At 43.1% G+C, this 21721-nt stretch overlaps 1 protein-coding gene across 8 annotated transcripts in view; it reads left to right on the top strand.

The window, feature by feature from the left end:
• FCHO2 (FCH and mu domain containing endocytic adaptor 2) overlaps positions 1-21721 on the top strand; it is a 263348-nt gene that overhangs the window by 117426 nt on the left and 124201 nt on the right. For all 8 annotated transcript variants that reach the window (XM_043514278.1, XM_043514274.1, XM_043514273.1 and 5 more), the window contains one exon: positions 2414-2510. In XM_043514278.1, the coding sequence (XP_043370213.1) occupies positions 2414-2510 (97 nt within the window). The remainder of the gene's footprint in view (positions 1-2413; positions 2511-21721) is intronic.

Below are 21721 nucleotides of genomic sequence, written 5' to 3'. Positions count from 1 at the left end.
TGGCCATACTTCAGGCTGGAGGATGAGTGAGCTTTCAGGTGCTCATGGCTGAACCCTTTATGAGACATTCCATAGAGACAAGGTAATCTTCAGACCTCACTTAAAGTTAATTCCTAAGGTGGTCTCAGATTTTCACGTAAAACTGTAGTCTTCCCAAAGCCACACTTGGCAACAGGAGATACCAAATTGTTCACATTGGCTGTTCCGAGGATATTCCTTTTGTTATACTGACAGAACCAAACCATTCAGGCTGCTGCTCCTGTTGTTGATAGATATAGCTGGGCATTCTAAACGTCAAGCCATCACTTCACAAAGAATATCAAAGTGAATAACACAATGCATCTTGCTGTGTTACTAGCTGACTAGAGTACCTCTCCCACTGAACATCAAGGTTTACTCCGCAAAAGTAACATCCTCTGACTGCTTCAGGAATGTGCCGATAGCTGCGACTTGTAAGATCGTAATGTGGACTAACCCACTAATTTTTGTCAAGCACCGTGGCTTGGGACATACTGGCTATTTTGGGAGAGCAGTACTTGAATCACTGCTCAACTGATGCAGCTGAAACTCCTCAACCCCGCCATTCTGAGATAGTGCTTGTCATTCACCTACAGACACATTCTCAAAGAACAGAGAATGCTTGCTTACACTACAGAAACTTGGTTCTTCATGGCATCAGTGTGAATCCCATGATCTGCCTTTTCGTAGTCCTTAGCTACTATGGCTTTGAATTGCAAGGAAACTGTGTGTGATCCATGGCTGTTGCACCCTTTATGCCCTCTCATGGGAGCACAAGGCGGGATAAATAAATAAAAATTTGTTCTTATGTGCATAGGGCAAGTCATTTTTTTTTTATCATTGTGGTTCTGTCTCCTCTCTGCCACCACATATTACCAGTGGACCAGGCATATGCTTGATTACATTAGATTTATTTGATAGTTCTTTCTAAGAAAAATATTTTGGTTTTGTGCCAATTTAGTTGATTTGTATGCTGTTTTTATGTTTTATACACTCTTTATCCAGCCTGGTGGGCAAGCGATTGTGCTAGTGGCAATATGCTGTATATGGTGGATTTGTAGCAGAAACAAGCAACTCCTGCTTTCTTCCACCAGATGCCGCCCATTGCCTCTGCAGTATGCTGAGTTTGAGTGTATCAGAGATTTGAAGGAGTTATGAAACATTGCTACGTTTCTCTTAAAATAGTTTTAATTTTTATCTTGTTAAATAGTACTTTATTTTCTTAATTCAGTTCCGTCTTTATTATCTGAAGCTCCTTGTTATCTGAAACAGGGTCATGTTCTCTGCTTTCTACTCATTATATGGGGGAAAAAATTCCCTCAGTAAACTGAAATTTTCTAAATTTTAGAGATTTCTGAAATCTCAATAAATTGAAGTTATTCATTGTACCCCATTATATTTGGATAACCAAGGTCAAATTTTTCATAATGTTCAAGTGTGTATACCAGGAAACAAAATATAATCTTGCCTTTTAAAAAATTAAAGGAATTGTCAGTGTTTACCAGAAAGCTTTCTTCCCCAGACTTCAAGTCTATATTTGTTTCACATGTAATTGGGATATTGCACTCACTTATTTTAGGCAAAACTCTAGAAGTCCCTGCCTGGACCTTAAAAAGCTTTAGAACATTATACTGTATTATGCTTTTTTAGGAATTATGGGGCTGTTGTTAAAAATATTGAAGCAAGCTTTGGAGTTGGTGGTTTTTCCTACAGATTCTACTCTCAGGTCAACATAATTATGTGTAAACAATAAACTTTATTCTTTCCTACAGTTTGTTAATGCATTGAAATTTAACTTTATTTATAGTTCAGAACGGGAATGTCTAAATCCTTAGCAATTAAAAAAACCTGTGCCTATTAGATTGTTCTGCTGCTGTTTATTATTTAAACATTTTTATTTTTAAAACACCTATCCATGTTGCTGGGTTGGAGAGGCTCTTTCTGAGCACTACTTTTAGCCAGGTAGGTAGAAGCTATGATTGTACAATGTTACATGTTTACACTCTCGCTCGCTGTTGCTGCCCCAGAATGCTTGTCTTTCTAATTTATGGATGAGACCATCTATCATAATTGTTGCTATGTATAATCTCTTTATTTATTTATTTATTTATTTATTTATAATAAAATAAGTTTAGAAAGAAGAAATGAAGGAAAATCCTAGATCCATTTTCACGAACAGTCATTCTCTGCTTTGCCCCTCCTGTGAATCCTCCTTGGGTTGGGTTACATGAACAAACTAGTTTCATTGCTAAGGTGTCTGGTCATGTTCTTCAGCCTTTTAAGAATTTACTCTGGAAGACAGTGTTTTTAACACTAACTATAGGAAAATCAACTGTTTAAACTAATCAGTTTCTCCAAATATTGTTTTTTACCTTTTTCATTTATTTTCTTAAAGGTTCATGAAGAATTTATTAATAACATGGCAAATACTACAGTTGAAAGTTTGATACAAAAATTTGCAGAGTCAAAAGGCACTGGCAAGGAGAGACCTGGTAAGAGATTATAAATGCAAGAAAATTGGAAATATAAATTTTAGAATTTATTTGGCAAGTTTGCACATCTAATACAGGTCAATGATTTTGTATAATGTACAGTATGTTTGTAATCTGTTTATAGTCTTCAGTTCTCATACAGTAAGTAATGTGTAATTTTTTATTAGTGTATCATATTACTATTACTACAGTTGAGTTTCGGGACATATTGATTGACAGCTATATATGTAGGATATTTTATTGATGTAAGTGTTAGAGGGGGTTTGACTGTAGCTATGTTTGCACAGAAAGAGGGAGAGAACAAAATCTTATATTAATTAAATTTTAGTGTTGAATGGTTAATCACTGAAAACTCTTGTCAGTTAATCTCAGTTTAAGGGTTCTCTGTAATTTCTTACCTCTTCCCCCTTGTGCTTTTGCATTACACTTTAATTACACAATCATATATTTATCAAAGTCAATATAATTTACAACTTGCTCTAGAACTTTAGATATATGACAATTTACACTTATACTAATTTATCTGTGATAATTGTTCAGTATAACTTTATTAACTAAACTTTTTTTTCCAAAATTTATACATTTTAGTACTTTTTCTGGTACTCATGTGGCTGCTCTGGTTCTGCCTCTGTGCCCCCTACCATTCAGGTGTGGCATTGTGGGTGAGCCCTCCTTTAGATTCTTCTTACCCTGGTTTAGATAAGTCCAAACAGACCTTCTGTGTGTTAAGAGAAGCCCCCCTTTTCAGAGGCTCTCATTTATTGACAACGAATAACATAAGCAAGACCTTGTTCGTGTATCCATAGGAAATTTGCCATCTTGGGATCAGTCCAACTAACTTCTTGGTCCGGTAGCCAAGGGACTCTCCAGGTCAAGCTCCTCGTCTGGAGCCAGGACTTCTAAATTGCTCCTGCTCTCCTCCTTTGGAGCTCAGCTGCTCCTGTTCCCTTGACCTGGAGAACAATCTCAGGTTCCTTCCTTTCAAGATATTCCTGTTCTCTTTACCTGGGGAGCAGTCTGTCTCTCTCTGGAGCCCTCTTAGTTCCTTCCCCTGGGATACTTCTGTTTCATACCTGGGAACTCTCACGCCCTGGGGTTGCCGTGCTTCGTAAAAGCCCTCTCAACTCAGAGGAACATTGCTCCTGGGAGTATTCTCCCTGGCTGAGCTCAAGAAGCCCTTTTTATAGAATGCAGGTGCTCCTTTACTATTGACCATTAAACAGTCACTTGGGGCGACCCGTTACTCCAAAGTGGGTCTTCACAAGGACCTTCTTGGGCAGTCTAGGCCCTGACTCCTCTTCTAAGGGCTGTTGCCCCATGACACAATGCTTTATATATTTTCTCTTTCACCAGCAACACAGCCTTCCTTAGGGCAAATATATAGTGGAGTTGCAACCCTGTGCAGCAGGCCACAATGCTAATCAAATATGGCCCATCTGTCTCTATCTATGGAGGAGCAGTTGGACCAAATCTGAGTGGCGCTTCATTCTGTTTTAGCCACTTGAAACATTGGGAGGTATGGAAATGGCAAAACAATGTCAAGGTTGTCAGCAAAAACACATGCCTAAACGTGTTCTGTTGTATCCTTGGAAATGTCCGGCTACTCAGTGGCAGTAAATCCACATAGACACTGCTGGAATGTTTATGGGTAGGCTTGGCAGTTTTGGTTTCAATTTCAAAGAATATTTTTTATTATTTTTATTAAATTTTGAACTATTTTAATTATTACACTCAGGGATAGGGTTGCGATTAGGGTTAAATCAGCGCTGACAGCAGGGCTACAGGGGCTCCCTGCATGGTATAGAGGCTCAAGACATTAGGGTGCAAGGTTTGGGGGAGGCTGCAGTCCTGGCCTAGCTTAATAGAGACCTCCAGCCAGGGATGCAAGAAGAAAGAACAACCTTGGGCTGTGGGGGAAGACACCCCACTGCTGAACACTTCCAGGCCTGGGATAGTCCCTGCATTTCTGGCTGATGAGGGAGTGAGCAGGGCCCTAACAACAGGAAACATTACGTTGGATCCCTGCAGGCACAATGTGCATAGAAGGCTGTGGTCCTGGTGGGACAGAGCAGAGCCTTGGCCAGGGTCTTGTCATTCTCCTCCTGACCAGGAGATCTCTGTTCTTCCCCAGCAGGAATGCAGCCCTCTCTGCACCTTCGACCTGCAGTGATCCAGTGTCACCGAGCCCTTTGGGTGACAAGGAGCCCTGTGCAAGGAGCCCTTTGGAGCCCTGCTGTCCAGTCCCTGCTCCCTCACTCCCGTGACAGCAGGGCTGCAGATGGCTCTCTGCATTGCCAGAGAGATGGTGACACCCAATCCCTAGAGGCACAAAGTTGTGGGAAGAAGGCTACGCTCGCATAACTGTTATTGCTGGATATTTTCTTGTCAATTTCAGTGTGAGCAGAAATCTGTTTACCAACATCTACTGATTTAAATCAGATCCTGCCAAACCTGTTTACAGGGCATATGCTTTTGATTGCAGCAGGTAGATGCTCATTCAGGGAAGCCATACCGCCACAGAAGTGGGTGGCTATTGCTTTGTGGAAACTGACAATGCCAGACTGGTGTAGGTCAGTTGCAAATCCCTTTGGAGTTGGAAAGTCTGCTGGCAGGGTTGTGCAGGCAGTTAAAGCTGTGTTCTACCTATGGGTGGTTGACGTAAGCAAAGTTTCGGAAATAATAGCTAGCTGTAGGAGGATGGGATTTCTGAACTGAGCTGGGGCCGTTGACGGCACCCACATCCCAATATTTTGCCCACCAAAAGGGGCAAGTAAGTTTGTGAACCAAAAAGGTGGTATTCTCTTGTTCTGCAAGGCTTAGTGGACCACAGATGCAGATTCATGAATACCAACATGGGAAATAATGGAAAGGTTCATGACAGCAAGATGCTGAGAAGATTTGGGATTGTACTTGAAGGGGCAAGGAAGGGACTTCATTCCCTAGAAACTACATGGTTCTCGATGGTGTGTCTGTGCCAACTATTATTTTGGGGTACCCTGAATACCTGCTCATGAAACCACATCCCAACATCAACGACTCTGGAAAAAAGGAATTCAGTTACAACGTCAGTAACTTCAAAATGGTTGTGGAGTGCACATTTGGTAGGCTGAGATCTCATTGGCACTGCCTATGCACCTGTCTGGATCCCAGTGTGGCCAGTGCCAGTCACATAATCCCCACCTGCTGCGCACTGCATAATGTTTGTGAAGGTAAAGGGGAGTGCTTCCATCCTATGTGGGCACAGGACAAGTCTGGTTTACAAACTTCGTACAGGTTTCAGAGTAGCAGCCGTGTTAGTCTGTATTCGCAAAAAGAAAAGGAGTACTTGTGGCACCTTAGAGACTAACAAATTTATTAGAGCATAAGCTTTCGTGAGCTACAGCTCACTTCATCGGATCCTTCGTACAGGCAGCTAGATCCCACCCATGTGCCTGCTCATCCTGGTTCCCGGCAGGCAAGAGAAGTGATGCTATGTGTTCACATCTCTTGGCACAGCAGGAGGGCAGAGGGTGATATCTGCCTGTGCTGAGGGATACTTTCACACCCTGTTCAGCTGCTGGAAAAGCATATGAGGGAACATTGGCACATACTTGTGAGGGAACATACTGTTGTGAGAGTGTTGTTCCCCTATAGCAGACGGTCATTAGCTTTTCGTTCATGTGACTATTCTCCCATTACACATAATTATAGCAGGGCGCCTCCCTCAGATTATCACATTAGAGTTGGGAGGGTGGCAGCAAAGTTGTAATGTAATTCTTTAGTCTTAAATGGTCACACTTATTTGCATACCTTAGTTATTGGGAGCACTCAGTCGATCTTTGTGACCTTATCTACATTTGGTTTTAAGGAGAGGGGGTGTGCACTTATTCTTTTTTAACTGTTCATTGTCAACGATGCTAACTGCACTTGGTGGCTGTCATGGAATACAATCTTAAGGTTGAAACAGGTCAATGTTTTTTTGGGGGGGGAGGGGGCATTTAATCACTAGGTAGTGGCAGATGCTTGTATTGTTACTTGAATTATTTCATTTTCCTGCATCTGAACCAAGCCATAAAGATGATTGTTTTATCATTGTCTGTGTTGTGAATTCTGCTGCTTTTAGAGCTAGCAGTGCCTTCTGTAAATACATAACAATGCACTTTCCTCATCCCTCCCATGTATCCTTGCAGCTTCGGCTATTTCTTAACCTGGGTGGGGGAAATTTGGGTGTGGGGCAGACAGAAAAGCGTTCGCGGTATGATGGCACCATACATTTATGCTATTCCGTTTCATGTGCTGTGCATCATGGGGCCGAATCCCAAATGAGAAAATACCTTACATTCATCATACCTAGGAATGAGGGACCAGACACGAGTCGAAAAAACTATTACATTTATTAAAAATACTGTGGAAGGTGTAATTGAAATATTTTGAAAGGAAATGTAAACCAACGAAACATAATCAGACTGAATCTGAGAACAGTCGTCAAATGTTAATGTCTCTGCACTTGTCTTATTGTCCTCTCCCTTACCCTGACAAGGAGGGGAAATTATTGTGGAAAATCGTTCTTGGGGACAACCAGGATTGTCTTCTTTCTGGTGTTTAAGGAACGGGTACTTTTGGTGGGCTTCAGGGACTCATTGTTCTGCTCTGGGATGTCCCTAGGCAAGGGGTTTTGGGGACTGGTGAATTTTTGGTGCTGTAGTCGTACAGGCTCCTGCTGGTCCCTCGGGGCGGGGATTGGGTCCTCCACCTCAGCAGTGCTCTGGGTAGCAGAAAGAGGCAATGGTGGTGGTGGATGTTCACAAAGAGGTGCAATGGCCATGGCAACTGGTAGACCCCAAACTCGTTTGACCACCAGTTCTATCAGTCTGTCCACTATGGAATGCTCCTGTTCACTAAGGCTTGCCTTCTTCTCCATGAACTGGTTCATCAGTGTCTATTCCTGTTGAAGAGACCGATTTTTTCCATGCCCTGAGGGACTCAAACAGCTCCTGATTCCTCCTGTCCATGTCAATGAGCACGTCCTCCAGGGTCTTTCTCTGTCTGATTCTGCTGTCTCCCAGCAGAGTGATTTCCCTCTGAGGGGCTGATGGTCCTGCCAGTTCAAAGCAAGGGTAGCATTTTTTTTCCTGTGGAAGAAACTGAGAAATCCTCTCACATTACATAACTTTTTGCTATGGAAAAAGCACTGTTTTGATACTGTTCAACATTCCACAAATGCAACTGTTAGACTATCCTTGGTTCTCGGGCAACTTTTCCAGCAGGTAAAGAAGGAACAGAGGCTAATTATGATAAGATACATGCATTGATGTTTTTAAAAATTTGAAATGTTCATAGGAGAGGAAGGAAGCAGTTCCTTAAAGGGGCTATATTATCAGTTTGCAATTTCTTCTTTAAAAGCAGGCCAATATTTTGAGAACATAGCAGTTTTCAAGGTACCAGAATGGAAAAGAGGCTTCCTGGTACTGTGAAGGAGATCTGGCATAGATTGCCGCATGTTTCTGCTAATGGTCACTCCTCTGCATATTACTAAATGAAGGGTTTGGTCAGCTATTAAAATGTGGACCAAGAGATTTGTACTGCCGGTGACCCTCAATACCCAGATAGAGTTTCTGCTACAGCAGAAATTTTCTAAAATTAAAAGACTGGGCGGCATTTTGACTGGTTATTGTCTATATTCTCAGCTAGCATATAGAGTTTTTACATACCATGAATGCTGCCCACCCACCCATCCCTCTCCCAGCATCACCAGATAACAATGGTGAAATGGACAGGGAATGAAAGAGCCACACCCTGCAAATGTATTTCATTACCTGATGTTTCAGATCAGCACAGGACTAATTCCTCACCTCTCAACTGCAGTGGGATACCTCACTGTGTTTATTTAAATGCTAAACTGGATCCTGCTCCTGCCCCATTTCCCCATGGCTCAGTGCATGGAGAAGGCTATACACCAGAGAAAGTAACAATTTTGTAATCTTCCAGAGGAGAAAGGACTGCTGTGACTAACTTTTCCTCAGTCAAACAAAGTTTTCCCTTCCCCTTCCTAGACTTCTTCTCCCCCCCACCTCAACTCTCCCTCTCTCTCGACCCCTTCCACACAGCTCCGATTTAGACAGGCATGGTAAGATTGGGAATGGTATGGGAAAGGCACTGAAACTGTATATAAAAGTTTCAAAGGAATAAAGGGAGGCTGTTACCAACTTTAGACAAATTGTTTTCTACGGCTCTCCCATCCCCAGCTGGGACTTTTCTAAACCTATCCCTTTTCTTGTTCCTATCCGTGCAGCCTCTGGACCATCACTGCCTGTGAGTTGGCTGAGAAATGCACAGACACAGGCATAGTGATTGTACATTAATAATCAGTTTTATCGCTTCTGTGAAATACATAATAATATTTCATCAGAAATCAATAAAATCATTGATTTATAGCTGTGTCTTGCTCAGGGGCCCTTAAGAGTTGAAGTGGAGCAGGGGAGCTGGGCTTAAAATCACAAATGTAGCACCAGAGCAAGAAAGGATATTGGTGGGGAGTTCCACTGTAATTTACCAGACTCGGATTCTGGTTCTTTCCAGAACTTGGGGTCGTCCTCAGGGTTGTGAGCCACTTCAGGCTCAGTACCAGGAGCTGTTGACAGCACCCGGTCCATCTCACTGTAGAAGGGGACTATACGATGAGCCCAGTCTCATTGTTGGAGTCTTTTGCCCTGCTGTACAGGATCCTGAGGTGCTTGATGCACTGTTCCAGGCTTTGTGAAATTTCCCGGTACAGGTTTCTGCTGCTCCGGGAGAAAATTTAGGACAGTATACTTCACCCATATGTTGATCAGCAGTTGGTATGGTCGGCCGGCCAGGGCTCTGCTCTTGGAGTAGGAGCCATATCCATATGTAATAATCAAAAGAGTGCAGCGGAAAGGTGTTCTGATGTGATCAAGTGCAGCTTGCTACGACTGGTGGAAATGGGGGGATAGGGAGCTTTATAGATTGGGTAAGAGTCAGGTCAGGCAGAAAAAGGTTCGTTGAATTTGGGAAAGGGAGTGGAGGACTATTGAAACTCAAGACCTGGTATGTGCCTCTTACCTCTGTCCACACTGCACACTGGTGCTGGTATATGGTGGTGCCATAACCAGCGCTGAATACAGACAAGTAACTAGCATACTTGAAGTACTCTCCTTCAGACACACACTTCTGTGATGAACTCACACTCAGCATAATTGAGAGATTGATGCAAAGGTAGCTCTAAATCATCTTTTCAACTCCCCTTGCCCTCTTCTTGGTTTGCTCTAACTTACGCCAGTGAGGCTCAGCCAGAGCATATGGTACTTTAACCCTGCCTGTTTCACGCCTGGAAGAGCGAGTGGCATAGAGCTGGCATAGAGGAATAGCCAGAAGGACCCTTTTCTAACTGCAGCAGCACAAAGCATTCAGAATTTGGGCCATGGATCTGGCCCAAGGACTCCTCAAGAAGATAACAGAACAAATACTTAAGTGGAAGAGCCAGAAACAACTTTGTCATAAATATAAAGGGAAGGGTAAAGACCTTTAAAATCCCTCCTGGCCAGAGGAAAAATCCTTTCACCTGTAAAAGGTTAAGAAGCTAGGATAACCTTGCTGGCACCTGACCACAATGACCAATGAGGAGACAAGATACTTTCAAAGCTGGAGGGAGGGAGAAACAAAGGGTCTGTCTGTCTGTGTGATGCATTTGCCGGGGGCAAAACAGGAATGGAGTCTTAGAACTTAGTAAGTAATCTAGCTAGATATGCGTTAGATTATGATTTCTTTAAATGTCTGAGAAATTAGACTGTGCTGAATAGAATGAATATTCTTGTCTGTGTCTTTCTTGTAACTTAAGGTTTTGCCTAGAGGAATTCTCTGTGTTTTGAATCTAATACCCTGTAAGGTATTTACCATCCTGATTTTACAGATATGATTCTTTTTACCTTTTCTTATTAAAATTCTTCTTGTAAGAAATTGAATGCTTTTTTTCATTGTTCTTAAGATCCAAGGGTTTGGGTCTGTGGTCACCTATGCAAATTGATGAGGATTTTTATCAAGCCTTCCCCAGGCAGGGGGGGTGCAAGGTTTTGGTGCGGATTTTGGGGGGAAAGACGTTTCCAAACAATGCTTTCTCAAAAAATAAACTCGGACGTTTGGTGGTGGCAGTGGAAGTCCAAGGGCAAAGGGTAAAATAGTTTGTACCTTGGGGAAGTTTTAACCTAAATTGGTAAAAGTAAGCTTAGGAGGTTTTCATGCAGGTCCCCACATCTGTACCCTAGAGTTCAGAGTGGGGAAGGAACCTTTACAAACTTCTTTAGGCAGTCTTTCACTACTGTGTTCCACAAGAACACCCTCAGACTCCCCTATGTCCAAGGAGCGGGTAGCAGGGCAAGGCCTTTTGGTTTGGTTTGGTTTGGTTTTGTTATGAGCCCAGTGACTTCAGTATGGGCTGACGATGAAAATTGGCAGTGGCTATGGTTTTGAGTCCACGTCCCCTTTCCTTGCAAGAGATTTATCTCTTAAAAAATACATATACACCCATTTATTATATGTTGAGTTAGTCCCTATTACTATTATTTATTATTATTTATTTCTAGTCATCTTTGCAGTTGTAAGTACTTCAGGTGAGATTAGTGTCATCCTCAGCCTGAAAAGCCTGAACAAATTAGACATGAAATGAAAGTTCAAAATGCAAACCTTGAAATTTACACTAGAAACTTTCTATGAAGATTTCCTGGTTTCATTTGGCCTCTGAGAGGCCTACCTACATATCCTAGTCAAGAACTTACCCACAGATGATTCCCCAAGTTTCTGGTCATAAGAGAGTAGAGTCCAAATGGGTGAGCAAGCAGTCATTAGATCCTGCATAATAGTGTCTCACTCCATATCCACTGCCTTCACAGAAATTAGGAGTAATGTGGAATCTTTCTGCAACCAAACAATGCCAGAAACCACATATTCTCCTACCAAAGTCGGTGGGAGAAAGCATTGTCCCAGCCCTGGCCAACTAGTTCTCTCTATCTTCTCTCCTTTTTTCCTCTGCTTGCAGTAACCCAAGATCTGTAAAAAGAGATGGCATCAGTAATACTAGTAACCACTCTAGCTTGGGTTTTGAACCTACAGAGGTTATCCACCTCTTCATCTGCCCTTGTGGAATAATCTGTTGTCTCAAGGGCTCCTGGTACTTCCAAATACAGGAAAATTGTGTCTGATTTCATGCAACTAATTTGCATGATTTCATGCAACTAATCAGGAAAGGCTATTTTTAGAAAGTGATTTGAAAATCTTTTGTCTTCAGGAAAACTATCCACTGACTCACAGGTTTCAGAGTAGCAACCGTGTTAGTCTGTATTCGCAAAAAGAAAAGGAGTACTTGTGGCACCTTAGAGACTAACAAATTTATTAGAGCATAAGCTTTCGTGAGCTACAGCTCACTTATTCGGATGCATTTATGAAATGCATCCGATGAAGTGAGCTGTAGCTCACGAAAGCTTATGCTCTAATACATTTGTTAGTCTCTAAGGTGCCAGAAGTACTCCTTTTCTTTTTATCCACTGACTGTTTCACAGTTTGGTATTAAATTAGTTCAGGGTATCAGTCCATGAGAACAAGTGCAGATCAGCCAAAGTATCGCAGATCCTTGATTATTCTCAACCTAAAAGCAAGCATCTTTTGCAGCACCTGCCTCAGACTTTTCATTCGTTTTAGGGATAAACAAATGTATCCTTAAATTTTCGCCTCCACTGATTCACAACCCCCCTTAAAAAAAAATCCATGGAATACCTCCATGCAAACTCAACTTCAGTGTCTTTATGCAACCTGCTTTGAGTCCTCGTCTGCCCCAAAGATGTGCTTTGGGAGCCCTTCCTTTTTCTAGGGATAGAGAGTAATGAAGGTAAAGGTATCAGGGGAACTGCTTTGTTTTTTGTTTGTGTTTGAATAATAAATTGTGTCATAAGGCAAAGGACTGAAATAGACTTGCGCCTGGCACTGATTCTCTCCTGGGCTGGTGTGAGAGCTCCTCATCTTTACACGTGGTGGAGATTGTGGGAAGTTGTCACAGCCTGAAAACAAAAATGGATCCAGAGTGCTATTGAAATGGCTGAAGGGGAAAAACAACAGCTGCAGCCGCTCTTGGAGCAACAGGAGTGACAGTTGCAGCAATAGCAATTCCAACAGAAACTGGAAATCCAGCAGCAGTTTCTGCTCCAACTACTTGATCAGCATGGTTGAGACACAAGTTTGCATGACATTCAGTCACTCCAGAATGGGGGAAGATATCTCACTTAAGGTGGCAATGGAGGATGACTCTCCCCCCTTTGGTCGGTCCTTAGTGACCTTTGAATGGTTAGCAGGTACCCACTGATGGCCCAGAGAGGTGTGGGCCATCAAGATAGCCTTCTACTTGATAGGGGAATCTCAGGCTACATATCATGCTATAAATGGGACCTCAGCTCAGGATTATGGATCACTTTGGACCCATTTTGGAACATTTTCTGTTCAGTGAGGAAGGATAATGCTCCTGGCTTAAATGGGAACAGTTTGCACCATACCTTCAGCCTTGTGAGGTGGCTCAATGGCTATAGGATTTCTGCTTTCACTGGAAGTACAGTCCTCAGAGGAAATAGTTTTATCCTGGCACTGGAGCAGTTTTGTCAGATCCTACCAGTACAGCCTAAGGAGTGGGTCTGCCACCACCTGGATACCCACCTAGAGGAAACATCGTACTTCGTGAAGAACTTCCTAGCACAGAATTGGACTGTAGTATCTTTGAAACAATCCTCCTACTTGAGAATGAGGCCAGTGATGCCTGGGATTATGAGGGATTGGCTATATGTTATGAGGCTCCTATTTGGAAGAGTCTCACTGAGCCATGGGGCTTGCTTATTGTCACAGGGTGGCCATGACCTGGGGTAGACCCTAGTATTGAGTATGGGTCTGGAGATGATAGACCTGTGATGAGGGCATCCCTGGCTAAAGGAAGGATGGGCTCCACCTAAACCAAAATGGAACCAGATTGCTGGCACTTAAAATTAAAAAGGTCATAGAACAGTTTTTAGACTAAGGGCTGGGGAAAAGCCGACAGGTGCAGAGGAGCACGTGGTTCAGACAGAGACATTCCTTAATCTATTAAAGGAGATTCTCTATGTACTAATAAGTAGGAGAGGATGGAAGATGATAAAATACAGGTAGGATCTGATGAGAAACAGTCAAATGAAAAAAAAACCCAAAACATTCAATTACATCATGTAATGGCAGACGGCTAAAAAGTGACAAGTTTTTAAAATGCTTATATACAAATGCTAGAAGTCTAAATAATAAGATGGGTGAACTAGAGGACCTCGTATTAAATGAGGATTTTGATATAATAGGCATCCCAGAAACTTGGTTTGAGGATGAGGATAATCAATGGGACATAGTAATACCAGGGTACAAAATATATCGGAAAGACAGAACAGGTTGTGCTGGTGGGGAAGGGGCACTATATGTGAAAGAAAGCATAGAATCAAATGAAGTAACAATTTCAAATGAACCAAACTGTCCCATAGAATCTCTATGGATAATAATTCCATGCTCTAATAATATAGCAGTAGGGATATATTACTGAGCACCTGACGAGGATAGTGATAGTGACTGTGAAATGCTCAGCGAGAATAGAGAGGCTATCAAAATAAAAAACTCGATAATAATAGTAATAATTAATAATAGGGGATTTCAGCTATCCCCATATTGACTGGATACATGTCACCTCAGGACGGGATGCAGAGATAGTTACTTGACACCTTAAATGATTGCTTCTTGGAGCAGTCCTGGAACCCACAAGAGGAGAGGCAATTCTTGATCCAGTCCTGAATAGACACAGAATCTGGTCCAAGAGGTGAATATAGCTGGACCACTTGGTAATTGTGACCATAATATAATTAAATTTAACATCCCCATAGTGGGGAAAATGCAACAACAGCCCAACACTTGTAGCATTTAATTTCAGAAAGGGGGACTACACAAAAATTAGGAAGTTAGTTAAACAGAAATTAAAGCGTACAATGCCAAAAGTGAAATCTCTGCAAGCTGCGTGGAAACTTTTTAAAGACACCATAATAGAGGCTCATCTTAAATATGTGCCCCAAATTAAAAAAACAAGAGAACCAAAAAAGTGCCATCATGGCAAAACAAGAAAGTAAAAGAAGCAGTGAGAGGCAAAAAGGCATCCTTTAAAAAATGGAAATTAAATCCTAGTGAGGAAAAAGCATAAACTCTAGCAAATGAAGTGTAAAAATATAATTAGGAAGGCCAAAAAGAATTTGAAGAATAGCTAGCCAAAGACTCAAAAAGAAATAGCAAAAAAATTTAAGTACATCAGAAGCAGGAAGCCAGCTAAACAACCAGTGGGGCCACTGGACGATTGAGATGCTAAAGGAGCACGTGGGACAATAAGGCCATTGCAGAGAAACTTGATGAATTCTTTGCATCGGTCTTCGCGGCTGAAGATGTGAGGAAGATTCCCAAACCTGAGCCATTCTTTTTAGGCAACAAATCTGAGGAACTGTCCCAGAGTGAGGTGTCATTAGAGGAGGTTTTGGAGCAAATGGATAAACTAAACAGTAATAAGTCATCAGGACCAGAAGGTATTCACCCAAGAGTTCTGAGAGAATTCAAATGTGAAATTGCAGAACTACTAACTGTAGTCTGTAACCTAACATTTAAATCAGCTTCTGTACCAAATGACTGAGGATAGCTCATGTGAAACCAATTTTTTAAAAGGGCTCCGGAAGTGATCTTGGCGATTACAGGCCAGTAAACCTGACTTCAGTACCGGGCAAACAGATTGAAACGAAAGTAAAGAACAAAATTGACAGATGCATAGATGAACATAATTTGTTGAGGAAGAGTCAACATGGTTTTTGAAAGGGGAAGTCATGCATCACCAACCTACGAGAATTCTTTGAGGGGGTCAACAAGGATGTGAACATGGGGGATCCAGTGGATATAGTGTATTTAGATTTTCAGAAAGCCTTTGCAAAGGTCCCTAACCAAAAGCTCTTAAGCAAAGTAAGCTTTCATGGGATAAGAGAGAAGGTCTTTTCGTGGATTGGTAACTGGTTAAAAGAAAGGAAACAAAGGGTAGGAATAAATGGTCAGTTTTCAGAATGGAGAGAGGTAATAAATAGTGGTATCCCCGAGGAGTCTGTACTGGTCCCAGTCCTATTCAACATGTTCATAAATGATCTGGAAAAAGTGAGGTGGCAAAATTTGCAGATGATACAAAACTACTCAAGATAGTTAAGTCCCAGGCAGACTGCAAAGAGCTACAAAAGGATCTCTCAAAACTGGGTGACTGGGCAACAAAATGGCAGATGAAATGCAATGTTGATAAATGCAAAGCAATGCACATTGGAAAGCATAATCCCAACTATACATATAAAATGATGGGATCTAAATTAGCTGTTACCACTCAAGAAAGAGATCTTGAAGTCATTGTGGATAGTTCTCTGAAAACATCCACTCAATGTGCAGTGGCAGTCAAAAAAGTGTATGTTGGGAGTCATTAAGAAAGGGATAGATAATAAGACAGAAAATATCATATTGCCCCTATATAAATGCATGATACGCCCATATCTGAAATATTGCATGCAGATGTGATCGACCTATTTCAAAAAAGATATATTGGAATTGGAAAAGGTTCAGAAAAGGGCAACAAAAATTATTAGGGTTATGGAATGGCTTCCGTATGAGGAGAGATTAATAAATGAACAGATTGGAAAAAAGACATCAAAGGGGCGATATGATTGACAGGGCCGATCCTGGCTGTTCTGGGGCCCTATGCAGTCCCTCTGCGGGGGGAGGGGTGCGGGGGGGCCCCAGGCCTCTGAGGGGGGTGGGGAGGCCTGGCTTGGGGGGCAGGAGGAACCACCTCCCAGCACTCACCAGCAGTGCGGCTGGGGCCGGATTGCTGCACTCCCACTGCTGGTGAGTGCAGGCCTGGCCTTGCTACACTCCTTAGGGGAGTGGGGCTGGGGCTGGGGCAGGGGCCTGGAGAAGTGGCAGAGCAGGGGCTGGAGCAGCATGCAGCTGCGCAGGGCACCAGGAAATTTGGTGCCTCAAATTTCCTGGTGTCCTATGCAGCTGCATGCTTTGTGTATGGGTAAGGACAGCCCTGATGATTGAGGTCTATAAAATCATGACTGATGTGGAGAAAGTAAATAAGGAAATGTTATTTACTCCTTCTCATAACACAAGAACTAGGGGTCACCAAATTAATAGGCAGCAGGTTTAAAACAAACAAAGTATTTTTTTCACACATCGCACAGTCAGTCTGTGGAACTCTTAGCCAGAGGATGTTGTGAAGGCCAAGACTATAATAGGGTTCAAAAAGAACTAGATAAGTTCATGGAGGATAGGTCCATCAGTGGCTATTAGCCAGGATGGGCAGGGATGGTGTCCCTAGCCACTGTTTGCCAGAAGCTGGGAATGGGCGACGGGGGATGGATCACTTGAGATTGCCTGTTCTTTTCATTTCCTCTGGGGCACCTGGCATTGGCCACTGTCGGAAGACAGGATACTGGGCTAGATGAATCTTTGGTCTGACCTAGTATGGCCGCACTTATGTCCTAAATGGAAAGGAGGGATGGGGTTCTATGCTGGGATTGGGGAATCCAGTTTTCCAGTGGGCTGTGGTACTAGGTTTGTCCCAGTATCAAATGTGATTATGCTGGAGCTTGTGCATCTGAAACCCAAGAGGATACCCATGCTCTAAAAGGCTACGTAGTTCTAGCCGTAGTAAGTGGAACAGAGATATTAGGTCTGGAGGAATCAGACTCAGGGCAGACATTTATCCAGGAACAGCTGATTACCCTGAAACTTTGCAGGGAGGAAAGTGGCTGTGTATAGGCTACATTCATGGGGATGTCTGACCCTGTCTTATAATCAAGGTTGTCTGTATAAGGCTGGGATACCGAAATAATAGCTATTGCTAGGCATTTAGCCTCCCAATGCTGTTGGGCCAGCACCGGGTGCCGATAGTCGGTCTTACAAGGGATACTGTTGAGACAGACCCAGAGCCAAGCATCAGCACCCAGCGGAAGAATTGACCTGAGGTTATCTTTCCATTCTCTGATTCCAAACTTCAAAGGAGAAAGAGGGAGGTTCTTGGAGCTCAGAACACCTCAGGGAAAAAAAGATGGAAAAGGCACAGCAATGCATTGTAAACTGGAACCCAACAGTATGCCCATGCAAAGGACAGAACCCTTCAGACCCGCTTCCTGTTCGGAGATACTGAGACTATAGCTCACAGGCTTGATTTTATTCAAAGCTAGAGGCATGATATAGTATTCAGTTACCTGTACAGATGATTAGCTAGGGTTTTTTGTTGACCATGCTTGGGATGCTCAGTATCCCCAATTTATGCCCTTGGAGCTCAATCCTGCAAGGGTTATCCAGGATGCCCAGACAGGATTATGCTGAACCTAGCTCCTTATTACGAAACTCTGCTAGAGAAGGGTATTAACCTAACCCAAGTTGTGCCATGGTCAGGCCACTTATGGATTGAGTAGATACCGGAGAGTGTGCTAGCCCAATTCTTTTGGCCAAGAGTCTACCAAGAGAACAGGGACAATTGTGCTTCCTAATTTGCTTTCCAGTTGTGTCACCCAGGCCTGCTCACAAGGCTCTTAGTCCTTCTCCAGTTATGCGCAGGCAAATTAGGGTGGATTTGGTGTGACCCCTAGTTTGAGTAGTTGCCAAGTTATTGTAGTAATTGGGGAGTATGCCACTTGACATCTGAAAGCTGTGCATTTGTGCTCAGTATCGGCACAGGCTATAGCTGGTGACTTAAAGCATTTTCCTGTCAGATCCTGAAGGTGATCTTAACCAATCAGGGCACTTCATTCATGTCCCAGCTAATCCAGGATGCATGTTCCTCCACGTTAGCAAAGTGACAAGGTCCTTTTGAAGTCATGCATCATTTAGAATAAGTGGATTATGAGATCTGCTTAGGAGGGAAATAAAAGGTCCCAGACTGAGTGGTGCAACCCAATTGTGCTGGTCCAAAAACCACATTATAGTATCTGGTTCTGTATTGACTTTAGGAACATGAATGTGGTGTGGAAATTTGATGCCTATCCAATGTCTATCAGACAGCTGCAGCGGCACAGGAGCTAGCAAACAGAGCTCTAAACAGGGGAGTTTGAGTGGGAGTTCTGTTGGAGGAGAAGGTAGTTGTACTTGGTTTTGTATTTTTAGTATTTGTGTGTGTGTGTGTGTGTGTGTGTGTGTGTGTGTGTGTAGGGGTTTTGTGCTGGGAGAGCAGCTGAGCCTGATTAGGGGGTGGGGCTTTGTGCTGGGAGAGCAGCTGAGCCTGATTAGGGGGTGGGGCTTTGTGCTGAGAGAGCAGCTGAGCTCTGCTTAGGGGGTGGGGCTTCTGACTAGGGGCCCTATAAAGGTAGCCAGCCAGTCAGGCAGTGGCACAGACAGCTGCAGTGGCCCAGGAGCTAGCAAACAGAGCTCTAAACAGGGGAGTTTGAGTGGGAGTTTGCAAGGGGAGTTTGGCTTGTGGTGCTTCTTTGGGGTTTGCTTTTGCTGGGGGGTGTGTGGTCTTTTTGGTGTGGCTTGTGTTACCCAGATTAACAGGATTTAGGTGGGAAGGAGATGACAGATACAGAGGCAGCTGTGGGAGTGACTCCTGTAGTGAAAGACACATTGAGGATGACTGGATGTGGAAGCTGTGGTATGTACATGATCCTGGAGGGGGGAACCGGTAAGAGTTTTTTCTGCATGAAATGTCGTCTGATAGAGCTGATGGAGGAAAAGATCCGAGGCTTGGAGATGCAGGTGGAAAGTCTGGTTGAGTTTAGGAAGGGGTTTGAGCAGATGATGGAGCAAAGATATGAGGTATCTGAAGGGAAAAGCTCAGACTCACACATGGAAGCAGGGCTGGGGAATTTTGAGGAAAGACTGGATGAGGAAAGTGGTCAGTGGAAACATGTGACTCAAAGAACCAGGCAGAGAAAAAGACGGGCTAGTGAAGGAGAAATAGAGCTTAGGAACAGGTTTGCAGAGTTGGAAAATGAAGAAGGGGCTCAGCAGGTACTTGTTGAAGGTGGAAGGGTAAGGAAGAAGAGAAGAGAGGCTAGTCCTATAGAAAAAGGGGAAGAGTCAAGGGAGACTACACCAAATATGAGTCCCAGGAGGATACAGGATGGGTTGAAGAGGATTGTAAGGGAAAATAGGAATGGAAAGAACTTGCAGCCAGAGGGAACAGGGGAGAGACTGGAGAATAGTACCGTCACCAGGAAAAGGCAGGTCTATGTGATCGGGGACTCTTTATTGAGAAGAATAGACAGGCCTGTAACTAGAGCTGATCCTGAGAATAGAAGGGTGTGCTGTCTTCCGGGTGCTAAGATACGGGATGTAGACCTGAGGTTGAAAAGGATCCTAAAGGGAGCGGGAAAGAATCCCCTAATTATCCTTCATGTGGGAACAAATGATACAGCCAGATTCTCGCTGGAAAGTATCAAGGGAGACTATGCTAGGCTGGGGAAGATGCTTAAGGAAATTGAGGCTCAGGTGATCTTTAGCGGGATCCTTCCTGTTCCTAGAGAAGGGCAACAAAGGTCTGACAAGATTATGACTGTCAACAGATGGCTTAGGCAGTGGTGCTATAAGGAGGGCTTTGGGATGTATGGCCACTGGGAGGCATTCACGGACAGAGGACAGTTCTCTCGGGATGGACTTCATCTGAGTAGGGAAGGAAATAGGCTTCTAGGATCGAGGCTGCCACAACTGATAAAGAGAGCTTTAAACTAGGAATTAGGGGGAGATGGATGGGAGATGTCCAGGAAATCTCCACGCCAGATTTTAGCATTGAGAGGGAAGACGATGAAGTAAGAAAGGATACAGCCATGGGTAGGAGAATGTATATAAGGAGCGAGGGCGGTGTGGATACTAGTCTAATAGGTTATACTGGCTGTAGAATGACTGTGCCTAATAGGGTACAAAATGTGAGCGAGGCCAAACAGCAAAAATTAAGATGTTTGTACACCAATGCGAGGAGCCTAGGTAACAAAATGGAGGAACTAGAGCTACTGGTGCAGGAAGTGAAACCAGATATTATAGGGATAACAGAAACATGGTGGAATAGTAGTCATGACTGGACTACAGGTATTGAAGGGTATGTGCTGCTTAGGAAAGACAGAAACAAAGGTAAAGGGGGTGGAGTAGCATTGTATATCAATGATGAGTTAGAATGTAAAGAAATAAGAAGCGATGCAATGGATAAGACGGAGTCCGTCTGGGCAAAAATTACATTGGGGAAGAAAACTAGTAAAGCCTCTCCTACGATAGTGCTTGGGGTGTGCTATAGACCTCCGGGATCTAATTTGGATATGGATAGAGCCCTTTTTAATGTCTTTAATAAAGTAAATACGAATGGAAACTGCGTGATCATGGGAGACTTTAACTTCCCAGATATAGACTGGAGGACCAGTGCTAGTAATAATAATAGGGCTCAGATTTTCCTAGATGCGATAGCTGATAGATTCCTTCATCAAGTAGTTGCTGAACCGACTAGAGGGGATGCCATTTTAGATTTAATTTTGGTGAGTAGCGAGGACCTCATAGAAGAAATGTTTGTAGGGGACAATCTTGGCTCAAGTGATCATAAGCTAATTCAGTTCAAACTAAATGAAAGGATTAACGAAAATAAATCTGCAACTAAGGTTTTTGATTTCAAAAGGGCTGACTTTCAAAAATTAAGGAAATTAGTTAGGGAAGTGGATTGGACTGAAGAACTTACGGATCTAAAGGTAGAGGAGGCCTGGGATTACTTTAAATCAAAGCTGCAGAAGCTATCGGAAGCCTGTATCCCAAGAAAGGGGAAAAAATTCATAGGAAGGAGTTGTAGACCAAGCTGGATGAGCAAGCATCTTAGAGAGGTGATTATGAAGAAGCAGAAAGCATACAGGGAGTGGAAGATGGGAGGAATAAGCAAGGAAAGCTACCTAATTGAGGTCAGAAGATGTAGGGATAAAGTGAGAGAGGCTAAAAGTCGAGTAGAGTTGGACCTTGCAAAGGGAATTAAAACCAATAGTAAAAGGTTCTATAGCCATATAAATAAGAAGAAAACTAAGAAGGAAGAAGTGGGGCCGCTTAACACTGAGGATGGAGCAGAGGTTAAAGATAATCTAGGCATGGCCCAATATCTAAACAAATACTTTGCCTCAGTCTTTAATAAG

The sequence above is a fragment of the Dermochelys coriacea genome, chromosome 5, assembly GCF_009764565.3.
Source record: "Dermochelys coriacea isolate rDerCor1 chromosome 5, rDerCor1.pri.v4, whole genome shotgun sequence".
NCBI classification, from domain to species: Eukaryota; Metazoa; Chordata; order Testudines; family Dermochelyidae; genus Dermochelys; species Dermochelys coriacea.
Note: the sequence above shows the minus strand (reverse complement) of the source record. Positions and strands in the feature narration are given on the sequence as shown.